Genomic DNA, 16328 nt, shown 5'->3' on the forward strand with positions numbered 1-16328 from the left:
CTAGCGCTTACCCCGCCTGTTCATTACCTAGGGCACAGTTAGGGTCAGCCAGGGTCAGGTATCCTGCTCAGTGCATAGGTGCGGAACCTATCTAGGGACGTCAGGGGAGCCAGGGGATAGCGGAAGGTTTATCAGGGGTCACCATATCCCCCTCCCCTAGACACAGTGTTTCCTCCCTCCTTTTCGAGGTTTGCTCTGTATGTCCTGATACCTAGTGTGACACTGATCTTTTCTGTAGTTACAAATGAATGCGCAACCTGAACGATAAAAGGAACAAGACAAAGAATTAATATCTTCAAAATGTGATGGGATGTTATGAATACCATGTATGGCAAGAAGAACAAATCCATTTTGGACCTATCTAGGCAGAGAAGACCCCGGTGGACCTAGCTAGGCGGAGAAGACCCCGGTGGACCTAGCTAGGCGGAGAAGACCCCGGTGGACCTAGCTAGGCGGAGAAGACCCTGGTGGACCTAGCTAGGCGGAGAAGACCCTGGTGGACCTAGCTAGGCGGAGAAGACCCTGGTGGACCTAGCTAGGCGGAGAAGACCCTGGTGGACCTAGCTAGGCGGAGAAGACCCTGGTAGACCTAGCTAGGCTGCAGAAGATCGATCTTCCTACAGAGCGCTCATCTATCAAGTTGCCATGGCTCGAGATCAAGCTGAAGGCCACTAATAAAAAAAAAAAAAAATTATGGGGTTATGCCACAAATAAAATTTTCTTCTACATGTTTGCTAGCTTTGAAAGCAATTAACAGATACTCGTAAGCCTGAATACAGAAATAAATAAGATTTACTTTGAGCGTTTTTTGAGCACTTTTCCCGGCATGTTTAGAAGCAAACCTAAACGCAGGAAGAAGAAGATTCAGTGTGAATAAGCTCTTACGATTAGACAATGTCTAGTTTGAAGAGATTTCCTTCAGGATCTTCTTCAAAGGAATTACATTAACTTTTTTTTCTTCCCCACCAGGTGTTTTTCAAAACCACTTTGGAAAAGAAAAACAAAAATCTCAACCTGACTATAAGGGTCTCGCTTACACCGTGCCACCGCGTGGTCTACTTAATCTCGGCCGACCTAAGTGCTTAGCACATGATAAGGGAGGGTTCAGGTCGGGTTTATTATACGCGGGGATCCTCGGCATCCAGGCAGATGATAAATTATGGATTCCGCGCCTCCCTGATTTTACAGGCTGTGTGATGTGGAGGTTTGATGTTGGATGTCCCACGCTGTTCTGTCAGGAAAATAATGATTCATGTACGGTTCTGTGGTGCCAAACAAAGACGCCGCCAAAACTGCTGAAAATTCTTTCTACACGGTGTTAACTCACTGAATAATAAAAAGACAAAAAAATAAAGAGCAAATATAAACGTGTCCTCGCTTTATTTTTCCGAGGCGTTTAGGAAAAACTTAAAAATAGCAAAATTAAAGTGTCATAGATGCCGGGGTGAGATTGTGTGGCGGGGCAGACATTTCTTTACACTCCAATGTAGACACGTCCCGTCGGCAGCAGAGCACAGGCGCCCCCCACTCGGCAGCAGAGCACAGGCGCCCCCCACGCGGCAGCAGAGCACAGGCGCCCCCCACGCGGCAGCAGAGCACAGGCGCCCCCCACGCGGCAGCAGAGCACAGGCGCCCCCCACGCGGCAGCAGAGCACAGGCGCCCCCCACGCGGCAGCAGAGCACAGGCGCCCCACACTCGGCAGCAGAGCACAGGCGCCCCACACTCGGCAGCAGAGCACAGGCGCCCCACACTCGGCAGCAGAGCACAGGCGCCCCACACTCGGCAGCAGAGCACAGGCGCCCCACACTCGGCAGCAGAGCACAGGCGCCCCACACTCGGCAGCAGAGCACAGGCGCCCCACACTCGGCAGCAGAGCACAGGCGCCCCACACTCGGCAGCAGAGCACAGGCGCCCCCCACTCGGCAGCAGAGCACAGGCGCCCCCCACTCGGCAGCAGAGCACAGGCGCCCCCCACTCGGCAGCAGAGCACAGGCGCCCCCCACTCGGCAGCAGACGAAATGCATTTTTCATTTCCAAGAGGGGTCAAGAAAAATACCGATGATCAGACACCTCCGGCAGCGGTTCAAAGGGGTAATCCAGCATTGCTCACTCCTGACTCATAAGTGAATGGTGCCATTGACGTTACAACCCCAAACACCTGTGGATACTCGTGCACTATGGTCAGGTGTAACGCAGCTGCCTTTTTCTATGACCACGCACAATAGCGGCTGATTGTGCACATTTGGGCAGAAGTGAGCGTCGTAACATCACTAATTAGAGAGTTAAGGCCCCGTCACACACAGAGATAAATCTTTGGCAGATTTGTGGTTGCAGTGAAATCATGGACATATTGTTCCATTTGTACACAGCCACAAACCTGCCACTGATTGTCCACAATTTCACTGCAACCACAGATCTGCCGCAGATTTATCTCTGTGTGTGACAGGGCCTTTAGGCTGCCCATTTTTTGCACCCCTCTACCCTGGCAGCACCATTAACTTTCTTATTTGCAGTTTTGAATATTTGTAAGTGGCCCTGCATCGGGCACTTCAAGGGATCCTCCACTTTGGACAACCCCTTCTTATTAGTGTCCATTAATAGACTGATCACAAAGTGTTGCATTGCGGAAGATTACAACAATGGAGGCAATAAGTGTTCATTTTCCCTGCAGCGCCCCCCCAGGCACGACTGAGTATTACATGGCGCCTATTGGCAGAAGCAGACAGTAAGGCTAGTTTCACACTTGCGTTGAACGGTATCCGTTGCATTGCGTTGTGTGACGGATGCAACGAATGCTGCAAAACACCGGAATCCGTTTAGATTTATTTATTTTTTCAGTTTTACCGGCGGAAGACAATTGTGAACGATCAGCTGAGCGCTGTCACTTGCCGGCCGCCGGGTGATCAGCTGAGCGCTGTCACTTGCCGGCCGCCGGGTGATCAGCTGAGCGCTCCCTGCAGCCGGCCGCCGGGTGATCAGCTGAGCGCTCCCTGCAGCCGGCCGCCGGGTGATCAGCTGAGCGCTCCCTGCAGCCGGCCGCCGGGTGATCAGCTGAGCGCTCCCTGCAGCCGGCCGCCGGGTGATCAGCTGAGCGCTCCCTGCAGCCGGCCGCCGGGTGATCAGCTGAGCGCTCCCTGCAGCCGGCCCGCCGGGTGATCAGCTGAGCACTGTCACTTGCCGACGGCCGGGCGCTCAGCTGAACGTTCGGCCACCGCGAGCCAAAATAAAGTTTGTGATTTAAAAAAAAAAACAAAAAAAAACGAACATGTGCAGCGAAATCCAGAGGATTCCGCTGCTCAAAACAACGTTACATGCTGCGTTCCTCCCGCTGGGCGGAAGCAACGCAGGTCCTTTTGGTACAATCCGTCATCCATACAAGTCTATGGGAAACAGCGGGATCCGTTAACGGATTCCGCTGTTTTCCAAAAGGGCGGCTTGTAACGGAAGGAAAACAACGCAAGTACCCTAAGGCTAGGTTCACACTTCCGTTGTTTTAAATCCGTTAGGTCCGTCAGCAACGGATCAGTCATTTTTAAGTTGTCAACTGATGCAACGGAGGTGTTTTTCACAGGATTCCTTTCACAGGAATCCTGTGAAAAAAACTGATCCGTTGCGTCCGCTGTGCGTCCGTTTTTTGACGGATCAGTCATGATCCGTCTGTTTGAGACAGCCCAGTGGGTGTGCCAAACATGCTGGGCATGCTCAGCAGAGCATGACGGAATCCAGCGCTGGATTCCGTCGTAAGACGGATTACGACGGAATCCACCACTATAGACATACATTACAAGCGTGACGGACTGCGGCGGATTCCTGCGTGGTGTGTCAATTTTGACGGCCAGAAAAACATTACATTCTGCGTTGCTCCCCGCCCAGCGGTCAGTCCAAAAACGACGGACCGCGACGCAGCGGACGCAACGCAGGGTCATCAGTCGCAATCCGTCACGAATACAAGTCTATGGGACACAACGGAATCCGCTAAATGGATTCCGTTGTTTACCATAGCAGCGGATTAAGACTGATACATTTTAGCGGAAATGTGAACTTAGCCTAATTTAGGACACATCTTGAAGCCCCTTCTTCATTAAAGGCAGAAGATGAGGAGCCTAAACAGAGACGAGCTCTATGAATATAAGTTTTTTTTGTGCTTATCACTAGGAACATGCCACCGCTTATCAAATAAAAGAGCTGCCGAATAGCAGGGCTCTCTTCTTCAGGATGCAGATGTAGCAGACAGCGCCCCCAAACTAGATCTGTGGTGTTGCAGGAAGTAGTTTCAGATGTGATACAACCTCCAGTCCTTCAGGTGGTGAGGTCTTTCTGCCGGTGTGGAGGAGGTGCGCGGGGTGGAGGAGGTGCGCGGGGTGGAGGAGGTGCGCGGGGTGGAGGAGGTGCGCGGGGTGGAGGAGGTGCGCGGGGTGGAGGAGGTGCGCGGGGTGGAGGAGGTGCGCGGGGTGGAGGAGGTGCGCGGGGTGGAGGAGGTGCGCGGGGTGGAGGAGGTGCGCGGTGTGGAGGAGGTGCGCGGGGTGGAGGAGGTGCGCGGGGTGGAGGAGGTGCGCGGGGTGGAGGAGGTGCGCGGTGTGGAGGAGGTGCGCGGGGTGGAGGAGGTGCGCGGCCTCCGGACTAATGAGTAACTAGAATAATCTTTCATCCTTTGACACCCGCAATAAACAAGTTGGACTCAGCACTTCTCACAACCATTAACCAAGGCCCATGGCCAAAATACATGGGTGGAGGGGCAGAGGGACCCTGCTGCTGATCACAGGGGGAGACCAGCTGAAGCCACAAATCTATTACTCTACACAAAACCTAATCCATTCAGGAGAGGAGCTGTCAGGTGGTCTAAGCCAATCAGGAATCCCATACAGTTCTTAGTAATGCTGATTGGATGACCGAAGTCTCCTCCTACAGCTGTCCAGTCCAGCTGGATACCAGGCACAATAGCTGGCATCAAGCCCCTCCAAACTCTGGTTCCAGGAGCTGTAAGGACGAGCTTTTACCCCCATAGTTTAACTCTTTACTTTGATGATTTAACGAGCACCGACAAATCAGGTTCTCAAGTTAAATGAAACAAAATAATAATAAAGAATTTTTTTTATTTTTAATATCACTATTTGTATTACAAAAATCTACCAATTATCACACCAGTCATTACGAATAATATTAGACTCTTTCCTGGAATTGGGCACAACTCAGAATATGAATAGTAGTCAATGAGCGCGCTCTGAATAAGGCAAAGGTCATTAGGAAAGTAGGAGGAGGTGAGCTGTGACATCACCTATTGTGAATGGTGGATCCTGTGTCATCTACTGTGTATAGGCGTTATCAGTCAATGTACAGGAGGAGGAGGTGAGCTGTGACACCACCTAGTGTGAATGGTGGATCCTGTGTTATCTACTGTATATAGTAGTGTTATTGTACAGGAGGAGGAAGCGAGCTGTGACACCACCTAGTGTGAATGGTGGATCCTGTGATATCTACTGTATATCGTGGTGTTATCATTGCAAAGGAGGAGGTGGAGGTGAGCTGTGACACCACCTAGTGTGAATGGTGGATCCTGTGTCATATACTGTATATGGAGGTGATGAAAAAAAGTTTTCAGCTCACCTAATAATAGAATCACCTGGGTCCTTGCTAAGGGAACGGTGCAAGGAGGTCAGCTCTGAGGTCCAAAGGCATTAGATTTTTTTTTTTTTCCAGCAACACGTTCAATAATTGATTGAACGTGTTGCTGGAAAAAAATTTCTAATGCCCTTGTATATGGAGGTGGTATGAGTCATTGTACAGAAGAAGGTGAGCTGTGATATCACCTATTGTCAATGGTTGATCCGGTGTCATATACTGTATTTAGAGGTATTATTAGTCAATGTTAAAGGAGGTGTTGAGCTGTGACATCACCTATTGGAAAGGAGGATTCCGTGTTATCTAATGTATGCAGAGGTGATATCAGTCATTGTACAGGAGGAGAAGGTGAGCTGTGACCACCTATTGTGAAAGGAGGATTCTATGTTATCTACTGTATGTAGAGGTGATATCAGTCATTGTACAGGAGGAGAAGGTGAGCTCTGACCACCTATTGTGAAAGGAGGATTCTATGTTATCTACTGTATGTAGAGGTGATATCAGTCATTGTACAGGAGGAGAAGGTGAGCTGTGACCACCTATTGTGAAAGGAGGATTCTATGTTATCACCTGTATGTAGAGGTGTTATCAGTCATTGTACAGGAGGAGAAGGTGAGCTGTGACCACCTATAGTGAAAGGAGGATTCTATGTTATCACCTGTATGTAGAGGTGTTATCAGTCATTGTACAGGAGGAGAAGGTGAGCTCTGACCACCTATTGTGAAAGGAGGATTCTATGTTATCTACTGTATGTAGAGGTGTTATCAGTCATTGTACAGGAGGAGAAGGTGAGCTCTGACCACCTATTGTGAAAGGAGGATTCTATATTATCTACTGTATGTAAAGGTACTATCAGTCATTGTACAGGAGGAGGTGAGCTGTGACCACCTATTTTGAAAGGAGGATTCTATGTTATCTACTGTATGTAGAGGTGATATCAGTCATTGTACAGGAGGAGAAGGTGAGCTGTGACCACCTATTGTGAAAGGAGGATTCTATGTTATCTACTGTATATAGGAGGTGTTATCAGTGATTGTACAGGAGGAGAAGGTGAGCTGTGACACCACCGAATGTGAATGGTGGATCCTGTGTCATCTACTGTGCATAGGTGTTATCAGTCAATGTACAGGAGGAGGTAAGTTGTGACATATATTTTCTATTGAGCCTAATAGGCTATCTGGAGTCAAGAAGGAAACAAGCTTGCAGCTCAATGCTTCTGCATCTCTGGTTTAACAATTATTTGGGGGGGGTCTCAGCGCACGGAGCCCCATTGACCAAAACTTATGATATTTATTAAAGTTAAACAAAAGGTTCTGCAGGAATCTGGGCCAGCAGCCACGTCAGTAGTTCATGGGGACTGGACCAAAAACCTGAGAACCTTCCTCAAACTACGAACTAAGAGCATTAGTAGGGCCAGCACGACGTCGTGGAAGCGCAGCGCCTCGGCGGTGACGTCGCTTGGGCGCAGCGCCTCGGCGGCGACGTCGCTTGGGCGCAGCGCCTCGGCGGCGACGTCACAGGTGTTTGGGGATGGTGGTGGCTAAGAGGAAGGTCACAGAGCTCTGGTTTACAAACGTGGGCACTGGACCAGGGTCTATGTTTTTGCTGCACTTTAGTGACTCTACAATAATGTGCAGTCATGTATTTGCACCTTGCTCAGTCCACTTCACTGCCCGGCGCTCTGATTCCTCGTTATCTATCTGGTTCTGGCTGGGATAGACAGACAACAAAGGCCAGGAATTCTTCACGTGATCAGTCATCAAACATAACAGGAGCAGAGAGGACGAGCTGCAATGCTCCCCCACACACAGTGCATATAAATACATCTGTGACACATATATATATATATATATATATATATATATATATATATATATATATATATATATATATATATATATATATATATATTATACACACACATATACACACACGTGTATACAGTATATGACACAGAACAGACTGTGCATACAGCTCTGGAGTTCGCTAGCTTCCAGAACTTTCCAGTTCTCTGGTTTGTAGATCCGGTAAACACGGGAACCCGATAATTAACCTCTGTAAATCAGGGCAAAGGGAAGGGAGTGAAAAACCGCACTCGCCATAAGTTACTGAAAGTAAGGACCATAAATTCTGTTTAGAAGACGACTTTTAAAGTTTTTATGAAAATTCCGTCACTGAATGAGAATAATTTTTCCTAGTCATGAAGAAATCAAGAGGGAAAGGTCACGAGAAGCAGCCACAGCTTGACCAAACAGCAGCTAAGGCCCTGTGCGCACTGGGAAACAACTTTTTCTTAAGAACAACTTGCACCCTCTGGCAGAATACCGCGGTAATAACGCACCCGCACTTTTGCTGCGGTATTGTCACGTTTTTTTCCGCGGGTTGGTACCTGCGTTTTTTTACCATTATCTGCGGGAAAAAAAGTGACATTCTGAGGCTATGTGCCCACGGGACTCTGTATCTGCGGATTTTTCTGCATAAAATTCCGCAGCTTTCCCGCGGAATTCGCACCTTTTCATAGGTGGGGATTTTGTGCGGATTTGACGCGGATTTTGAGATTTTTTTTTTTAATTCAATTGAATAGGCAAAATCCGCACGAAAATCCGCAACAATAATTGACATGCTGCAGATTTTTCCGCACGAAAATCCGCACGATTTCCGCTGCGAAAAAATCCGCAGCGTGGGCACAGCGTTTCCCAAATGCCATAGAAATGCCTGGGGAGTAGCTGTGCTGCAGATTTCTGGAAAATCCGCGGCAAAATCCGCATTTTCCACAGCGTGGGCACATAGCCTTACTCAGCAAAACCTATGGGGAAAAAAAAAAATGCTGAGCCCACTGCGTTGTTTTTTTTTACGTCTAGGTTTTGCTGCAGAATTTCTGCAGAAAAAAAAGAATCACCAAGGACTGCAGCAAGGTTAGGAACAAAAACCGCTGCAAATCCCATGGCAAAAACTACAGTGTGCGCACAGGGCTTTAAAGCTGCGTTCACACTTTGCGGCTGCTGTATAGAGTTGAGGCAGAGGTTCAGTAGGTAAGAGCGTCGGGTTTTTTTGTTTTGCTTATTACTTTTAGGGTCATCAGAAATGTAGTAGACACCTCTTTATTGATCAGCGGTGTGATAGTGACGATTGCAGCACAGGAGCGGCGTGTGATATTTTCCTCACATACATTATTAGTTTCCTAGAAAGGATTTACTCTGGATCCACATCGAGGAGCGAATCAACAAAGCAAAAACCTGGACATGAAAACCACATTACCGGATGTGTCAGCACAACGCAGGATTACACCAAGGTCACACTCCACATAGGGAAAGAGAGGACTAGAGGTCACCAGAGACGGGAGGAGGAACCCTGTCTGCAGAGGGAGGTACTGCGTGCGTCCATATACATACATATATACAGTATATATACACATACATATATGTGACTTGTCAGAATTGGTAAGACTGTGCTCAGTGCAGCCTCAGGAGCTCAGCCTACTCCATAGAGCGGAGGTGCCAGCGGTGCAATGCAGCCTGCACCTGAGAACGGAGCCAGCTATGATTGCAGCAGCTGCTACTGTGGATGGTAAAGGTGGCATTTAATAGGCTGGAAAAGGGGAGAGGTGTCCTATCACCACCCCTCCACTCACGGGGGGGGAAGCAGGTCTCCAGCTATTGAGAGTCATCTGTGAGGCATACTGGGAGTTGTAGTCCTCCAGTGATCTGCAGATCTCCAGTTGTTGTCCATTAGTCAGCTGTGGAGTATGCTGGGAGTTCTACTCTCCCCCCCAACAATCTGCAGGTTTTTTGCTGTTATCATAGTCAGCTGTGAGGGAATGGTAGGAGTTGTAGTCTTCCAGCTCTCTGCAGGTTTCCAGTTGCTGTCAGTCAGTTGTGGGGTGCATGCTGGGAGTTGTAGTCCTCAACCTTTCTGAAGGTTTCCAGCTGTTGTCACAGTCAGTTGTGGGGCATGCTGGGAGTTGTAGTCCTCCAGTTATATGTAGCTGTTATCAGTCAGCTGAGGACATTCTGGGAGTTTTAGTCCTCCAGCTAGCTGTAATCAGTCAGCTGGGGGCATGCTGGATACTGTAGTCCTCCAGCTATCTGTAGCTATTGTCAGCTGGTGGCATGCTGGGTATTGTAGTCCTCCAGCTACCTGTAGCTGTTATCAGTCAGCTGGGGGAATGCTGGGTATTGTAGTCATCCAGCTACCTGTAGCGGTTATCAGTCAGCTGTGGGCATGCTGGGAGTTGTAGTCCTCCAGCTACCTGTAGCGGTTATCAGTCAGCTGGGGGCATGCTGGGAGTTGTAGTCCTCCAGCTATCAGTAGCTGTTGTCAGTCAGCTGGGGGCATGCTGGGAGTTGTAGTCCTCCAGCTATCAGTAGCTGTTGTCAGTCAGCTGGGGGGCATGCTGGGAGTTGTAGTCCTCCAGCTATCAGTAGCTGTTGTCAGTCAGCTGGGGGCATGCTGGGAGTTGTAGTCCTCCAGCTATCTGTAGCTGTGATCAGTCAGCTGGGGGCATGCTGGGAGTTGTAGTCCTCCAGCTATCAGTAGCTGTTGTCAGTCAGCTGGGGGCATGCTGGGAGTTGTAGTCCTCCAGCTATCTGTAGCTGTTGTCAGTCAGCTGGGGGCATGCTGGGAGTTGTAGTTATCCAGCTATCTGTAGCTGTGATCAGTCAGCTGGGGGCATGCTGGGAGTTGTAGTCCTCCAGCTATCAGTAGCTGTTGTCAGTCAGCTGGGGGCATGCTGGGAGTTGTAGTCCTCCAGCTATCTGTAGCTGTTGTCAGTCAGCTGGGGGCATGCTGGGAGTTGTAGTCCTCCAGCTATCTGTAGCTGTTGTCAGTCAGCTGGGGGCATGCTGGGAGTTGTAGTCCTCCAGCTATCTGTAGCTGTGATCAGTCAGCTGGGGGCATGCTGGGAGTTGTAGTCCTCCAGCTATCAGTAGCTGTTGTCAGTCAGCTGGGGGCATGCTGGGAGTTGTAGTCCTCCAGCTATCTGTAGCTGTTGTCAGTCAGCTGGGGGCATGCTGGGAGTTGTAGTTATCCAGCTATCTGTAGCTGTGATCAGTCAGCTGGGGGCATGCTGGGAGTTGTAGTCCTCCAGCTATCAGTAGCTGTTGTCAGTCAGCTGGGGGCATGCTGGGAGTTGTAGTCCTCCAGCTATCTGTAGCTGTTGTCAGTCAGCTGGGGGCATGCTGGGAGTTGTAGTCCTCCAGCTATCTGTAGCTGTTGTCAGTCAGCTGAAGGCATGCTGGGAGTTGTAGTCCTCCAGCTATCAGTAGCTGTTGTCAGTCAGCTGGGGGCATGCTGGGAGTTGTAGTCCTCCAGCTATCTGTAGCTGTTGTCAGTCAGCTGAAGGCATGCTGGGAGTTGTAGTTCTCCAGCTATCTGTAGCGGTTATCAGTCAGATGGTGGGCATGCTGGGAGTTGTAGTCCTCCAGCTATCTGTAGCTGTTGTCAGTCAGCTGGGGGCATGCTGGGTATTGTAGTCCTCCAGCTATCTGTAGCTGTTGTCAGTCAGCTGGGGGCATGCTGGGAGTTGTAGTCCTCCAGCTATCTGTAGCTGTTGTCAGTCAGCTGGGGGCATGCTGGGAGTTGTAGTCCTCCAGCTATCTGTAGCTGTTGTCAGTCAGCTGAAGGCATGCTGGGAGTTGTAGTCCTCCAGCTATCTGTAGCTGTTGTCAGTCAGCTGAAGGCATGCTGGGTATTGTAGTCCTCCAGCTATCTGTAGCTGTTGTCAGTCAGCTAGGGGCATGCTGGGTATTGTAGTCCTCCAGCTATCTGTAGCTGTTGTCAGTCAGCTGGGGGCATGCTGGGAGTTGTAGTCCTCCAGCTATCTGTAGCTGTTGTCAGTCAGCTGAAGGCATGCTGGGTATTGTAGTCCTCCAGCTATCTGTAGCTGTTGTCAGTCAGCTAGGGGCATGCTGGGAGTTGTAGTCCTGCAGCTATCTGTAGCTGTTGTCAGTCAGCTGGGGGCATGCTGGGTATTGTAGTCCTCCAGCAGAGTGCAGCCCCTTGTTCTCCTCATAAACAGAGCAGCACACGCCTGGCAGCGCCCCTCCTGCCCCTCTGCAGCACACCCCGTGCACCTCTCACCTTGTTTCTTCCCAGAAGGGAGGATGCCCCGAGCTGCCTCAGTACGTGCCCTGCCATGGAGGCCGCCATGTCTAACCGGAAGTGAGCGCTGCGGCTCCACATGGACAAGCTCAGCATGAGCCACGTCACAGGCAGAGGCCCCGCCCCCGACTGTTGATTGGCTGCTGCGCACATACACGCCCGCTGTACTTTGCGTTCCAGGCAGTGAGCGGTGGTCACCATGGTTACTCTACTTTTACTTTTTCTGGACAATTCATGTAAAAAATCACAGACAAACAATAGTTTTTATGGACACAATGGAAACCAAATAAATCATAATAATAAGTGATAAATGTCTCCAGCCCATAATTCTGATAACACTGGCTTCATTCACTGGAAACTGAGGATCATCTGTAGAAGTTTGCCCTTACACTGTGTGACTTGGGGGAAACATTTTAGATCTCCTTCCACAAGCTTCTCACAATAGTTGCTAGGAATTTGGGCCCATTCTTCCTGACAGCCATGTTTGTAGGTTGCCGCTCGCTCCGGCCTTTTCAGTTTTGCCCATACATTTGCAATAGGATTGAGATCAGGGATTTGTGATGGCCACTCCAAAACATTGACTTTGTTATCCTTAAGCCACTTTGTAACCAGTTTGGCAGTAGTTTCAAATCATTGTCCATTTTGAAGACCCATTTCCACCCAAGCTTTACGTTCCTGGCTGATGTCTTGACATGTTCTTCACTATTGCCACATAATCTTCTTTCCTCATGATGCCATCTATTTTGTGAAGTGCACCCCTCCCTCCTGCAGCAAAACAACCCCACAACATGATGCTGCCGCCCCCGTGTTTCACAGTTGGGATGGTGTTCTAGTATTCAAAGCTTCTCCCTTTTTCCTCCACACATAACAAGGGTCAATATGGCCAAACAGTTCAATTTTAGTTTCCTCAGATCACAGGACATGTCTCCAAAATTTAAGGTCTGTGTTCCTGTGTGCATTTGGAAACATTAATCTGGCGTTTTTCTGGAGTAGTGAACAATTTAATGTAGTAGAGTTGAAGGATCAGGATTGGAGTAGTAGAGACCTGGATGTAGCAGAGTTGAAGGATCAGGATTGGAGTAGTAGAGACCTGGATGTAGCAGAGTTGAAGGATCAGGATTGGAGTAGTAGAGACCTGGATGTAGCAGAGTTTGAAGGATCAGGATTGGAGTAGTAAAGACCTGGATGTAGCAGTTTTGAAGGATCAGGATTGGAGTAGTAGAGACCTGGATGTAGCAGAGTTTGAAGGATCAGGATTGGAGTAGTAGAGACCTGGATGTAGCAGAGTTTGAAGGATCAGGATTGGAGTAGTAGAGATCTGGATGTAGCAGAGTTGAAGGATCAGGATTGGAGTAGTAGAGACCTGGATGTAGCAGAGTTGAAGGATCAGGATTGGAGTAGTAGAGACCTGGATGTAGCAGAGTTGAAGGATCAGGATTGGAGTAGTAGAGACCTGGATGTAGCAGAGTTTGAAGGATCAGGATTGGAGTAGTAGAGACCTGGATGTAGCAGAGTTGAAGGATCAGGATTGGAGTAGTAGAGATCTGGATGTAGCAGAGTTGAAGGATCAGGATTGGAGTAGTAGAGACCTGGATGTAGCAGAGTTGAAGGATCAGGATTGGAGTAGTAGAGACCTGGATGTAGCAGAGTTGAAGGATCAGGATTGGAGTAGTAGAGACCTGGATGTAGCAGAGTTTGAAGGATCAGGATTGGAGTAGTAGAGACCTGGATGTAGCAGAGTTGAAGGATCAGGATTGGAGTAGTAGAGATCTGGATGTAGCAGAGTTGAAGGATCAGGATTGGAGTAGTAGAGACCTGGATGTAGCAGAGTTGAAGGATCAGGATTGGAGTAGTAGAGATCTGGATGTAGCAGAGTTGAAGGATCAGGATTGGAGTAGTAGAGATCTGGATGTAGCAGAGTTTGAAGGATCAGGATTGGAGTAGTGTGGCGCCCCTGAGGCTTCCGTCGCCACAGGTCATTGCACCCCATCCAGCGGTGTGATGCCCCATTCTGGGAGAGGAAGAGAGTGAACTCCGGTCCCCTGGTAAATCCACACTACACCCATTGCTAGGAACACACTGGGACCAGGGAAAGTGGCAGTTACCCCCCCATGCTGCATGCTGGGAGGGGCCGTAAGACCCATCCCTGCTCCTATAGGGTACAGCTTAGCAACTGGGGAGGTGGGAGGAGCCATCTGAGAGCAGACACAGAGAGGAAGGTCAAGTTTAGTCAGTCTACCTCAGGGAGTGAGAGAAGCAGCATGTAGTTGGAGAAGAAGAACGAGAGAAAGGAGGAGGAGGAGGCCTGCTGGAGGCAGGCAAGGAGGAGAAAAGAAAGAAAGAAAGCTCCAAGTCAGCCAGGAGCAGAGAAATAGAAGGAGACGCTTCCTGGTGAAGAACCTGGGACTCGGAGGGTCCAGGTGACACCACGTAGGAGACAGAAGGAGTCGCAGGGCCACGGGTAGTCTGTAGAGCTGTCCAGGGCAGTTTAGAGCTGCGGTGGCCTGGTCCACAGTGACATCGGTGGAGGGATCAAGCTGCGACAGGGGACGGTCCCTAGAGACTGGAGGAGTGCAAAATCATCTCCAAACAGTAAAAACCGAGGCCAGGGAACGTTGTAGACTCCCAGGGCCAGAACCCATAGCAGACTTCCAGAAAAGGGGTAATCAGCCGACAGGTGACCCCCCAGCCTGGAGGCTGTAGTGGAGGCCAAGCCAGGGCCATCCTAACAAAGGCAAGGCTAAGGAAGACAGCAGAAGAAAGAGACACTAAGAGAAGGGCACCGGCTTTTACTCTCGGAATCACCCAGAAACGGCGGAGGTCCCTGACAGTGGTCCCAGCAGTCCAAGGGTTCCTGCCAGCCTTGATAAGAACTGTGAGTAAAGAACTTGAACTGCACCCTTGGAGTGGTCTCTGTTATTACAGCTGCATAGACATTCACAAGCACCAACTGTGCCCCGGGCATTGCTCCACCTGTGGGGAGCAGTACTACCATTGCTGCCATAACATCATCCCGGTGGCCTCACACAGCAGCGGCGGCTTAATAGCCGCATACCACAGGTGGCGTCACGAACACAAACTTTATTCAGCAAGCCACATATTTTACTGACACCCACCAGGGCCACGGAGCCGGGCCCAGCCACCACTGACTACCACCGGACTAGTCCGGCCCGGCACCGGGTGTCCCACAGCCCTGGGGTGGGCGAGTCAGTAGTAAAGACCTGGATGTAGCAGTTTTGAAGGATCAGGATTGGAGTAGTAGAGACCTGGATGTAGCAGAGTTTGAAGGATCAGGATTGGAGTAGTAAAGACCTGGATGTAGCAGTTTTGAAGGATCAGGATTGGAGTAGTAGAGACCTGGATGTAGCAGTTTTGAAGGACCAGGATTGGAGTAGTAGAGACCTGGATGTAGCAGAGTTGAAGGATCAGGATTAGAGTAGTAGAGACCTGGATGTAGCAGTTTTGAAGGATCAGGATTGGAGTAGTAGAGACCTGGATGTAGCAGTTTTGAAGGATCAGGATTGGAGTAGTAGAGACCTGGATGTAGCAGAGTTGAAGGATCAGGATTAGAGTAGTAGAGACCTGGATGTAGCAGTTTTGAAGGATCAGGATTGGAGTAGTAGAGACCTGGATGTAGCAGTTTTGAAGGATCAGGATTGGAGTAGTAGAGACCTGGATGTAGCAGTTTTGAAGGATCAGGATTGGAGTAGTAGAGACCTGGATGTAGCAGAGTTTGAAGGATCAGAATTGGAGTAGTAGAGACCTGGATGTAGCAGAGTTTGAAGGATCAGGATTGGAGTAGTAGAGACTTGGATGTAGCAGAGTTGAAGGATCAGGATTGGAGTAGTAGAGACCTGGATATAGCAGAGTTGAAGGATCAGGATTGGAGTAGTAAAGACCTGGATGTAGCAGTTTTGAAGGATCAGGATTGGAGTAGTAGAGACTTGGATGTAGCAGTTTTGAAGGATCAGGATTGGAGTAGTAGAGACTTGGATGTAGCAGTTTTGAAGGATCAGGATTGGAGTAGTAAAGACCTGGATGTAGCAGTTTTGAAATATCAGGATTGGAGTAGTAGAGACTTGGATGTAGCAGAGTTGAAGGATCAGGATTGGAGTAGTAGAGACCTGGATGTAGCAGTTTTGAAGGATCAGGATTGGAGTAGTAGAGACTTGGATGTAGCAGTTTTGAAGGATCAGGATTGGAGTAGTAGAGACTTGGATGTAGCAGTTTTGAAGGATCAGGATTGGAGTAGTAAAGACCTGGATGTAGCAGTTTTGAAATATCAGGATTGGAGTAGTAGAGACTTGGATGTAGCAGAGTTGAAGGATCAGGATTGGAGTAGTAGAGACCTGGATGTAGCAGAGTTTGAAGGATCAGGATTGGAGTAGTAAAGACCTGGATGTAGCAGTTTTGAAGGATCAGGATTGGAGTAGTAGAGACCTGGATGTAGCAGAGTTGAAGGATCAGGATTGGAGTAGTAGAGACTTGGATGTAGCAGAGTTGAAGGATCAGGATTGGAGTAGTAGAGACTTGGATGTAGCAGTTTTGAAGGATCAGGATTGGAGTAGTAGAGACTTGGATGTAGCAGTTTTGAAGGATCAGGATTGGA

At 49.3% G+C, this 16328-nt stretch overlaps 1 protein-coding gene across 1 annotated transcript in view; it reads right to left on the bottom strand.

The window, feature by feature from the left end:
* Nucleotides 1–11791, bottom strand: part of SUCLG2 (succinate-CoA ligase GDP-forming subunit beta) — a 271295-nt gene extending 259504 nt beyond the window's left edge. The window contains exon 1 of the mRNA XM_075320699.1: nucleotides 11699–11791. Within this exon, the coding sequence (XP_075176814.1) occupies nucleotides 11699–11767 (69 nt within the window). The 5' untranslated portion in view covers nucleotides 11768–11791. The remainder of the gene's footprint in view (nucleotides 1–11698) is intronic.
* Between the last annotated feature and the right edge of the window lie 4537 nt (nucleotides 11792–16328).

Source organism: Anomaloglossus baeobatrachus, chromosome 8, assembly GCF_048569485.1.
Source record: "Anomaloglossus baeobatrachus isolate aAnoBae1 chromosome 8, aAnoBae1.hap1, whole genome shotgun sequence".
Lineage (NCBI taxonomy): Eukaryota > Metazoa > Chordata > Amphibia > Anura > Aromobatidae > Anomaloglossus > Anomaloglossus baeobatrachus.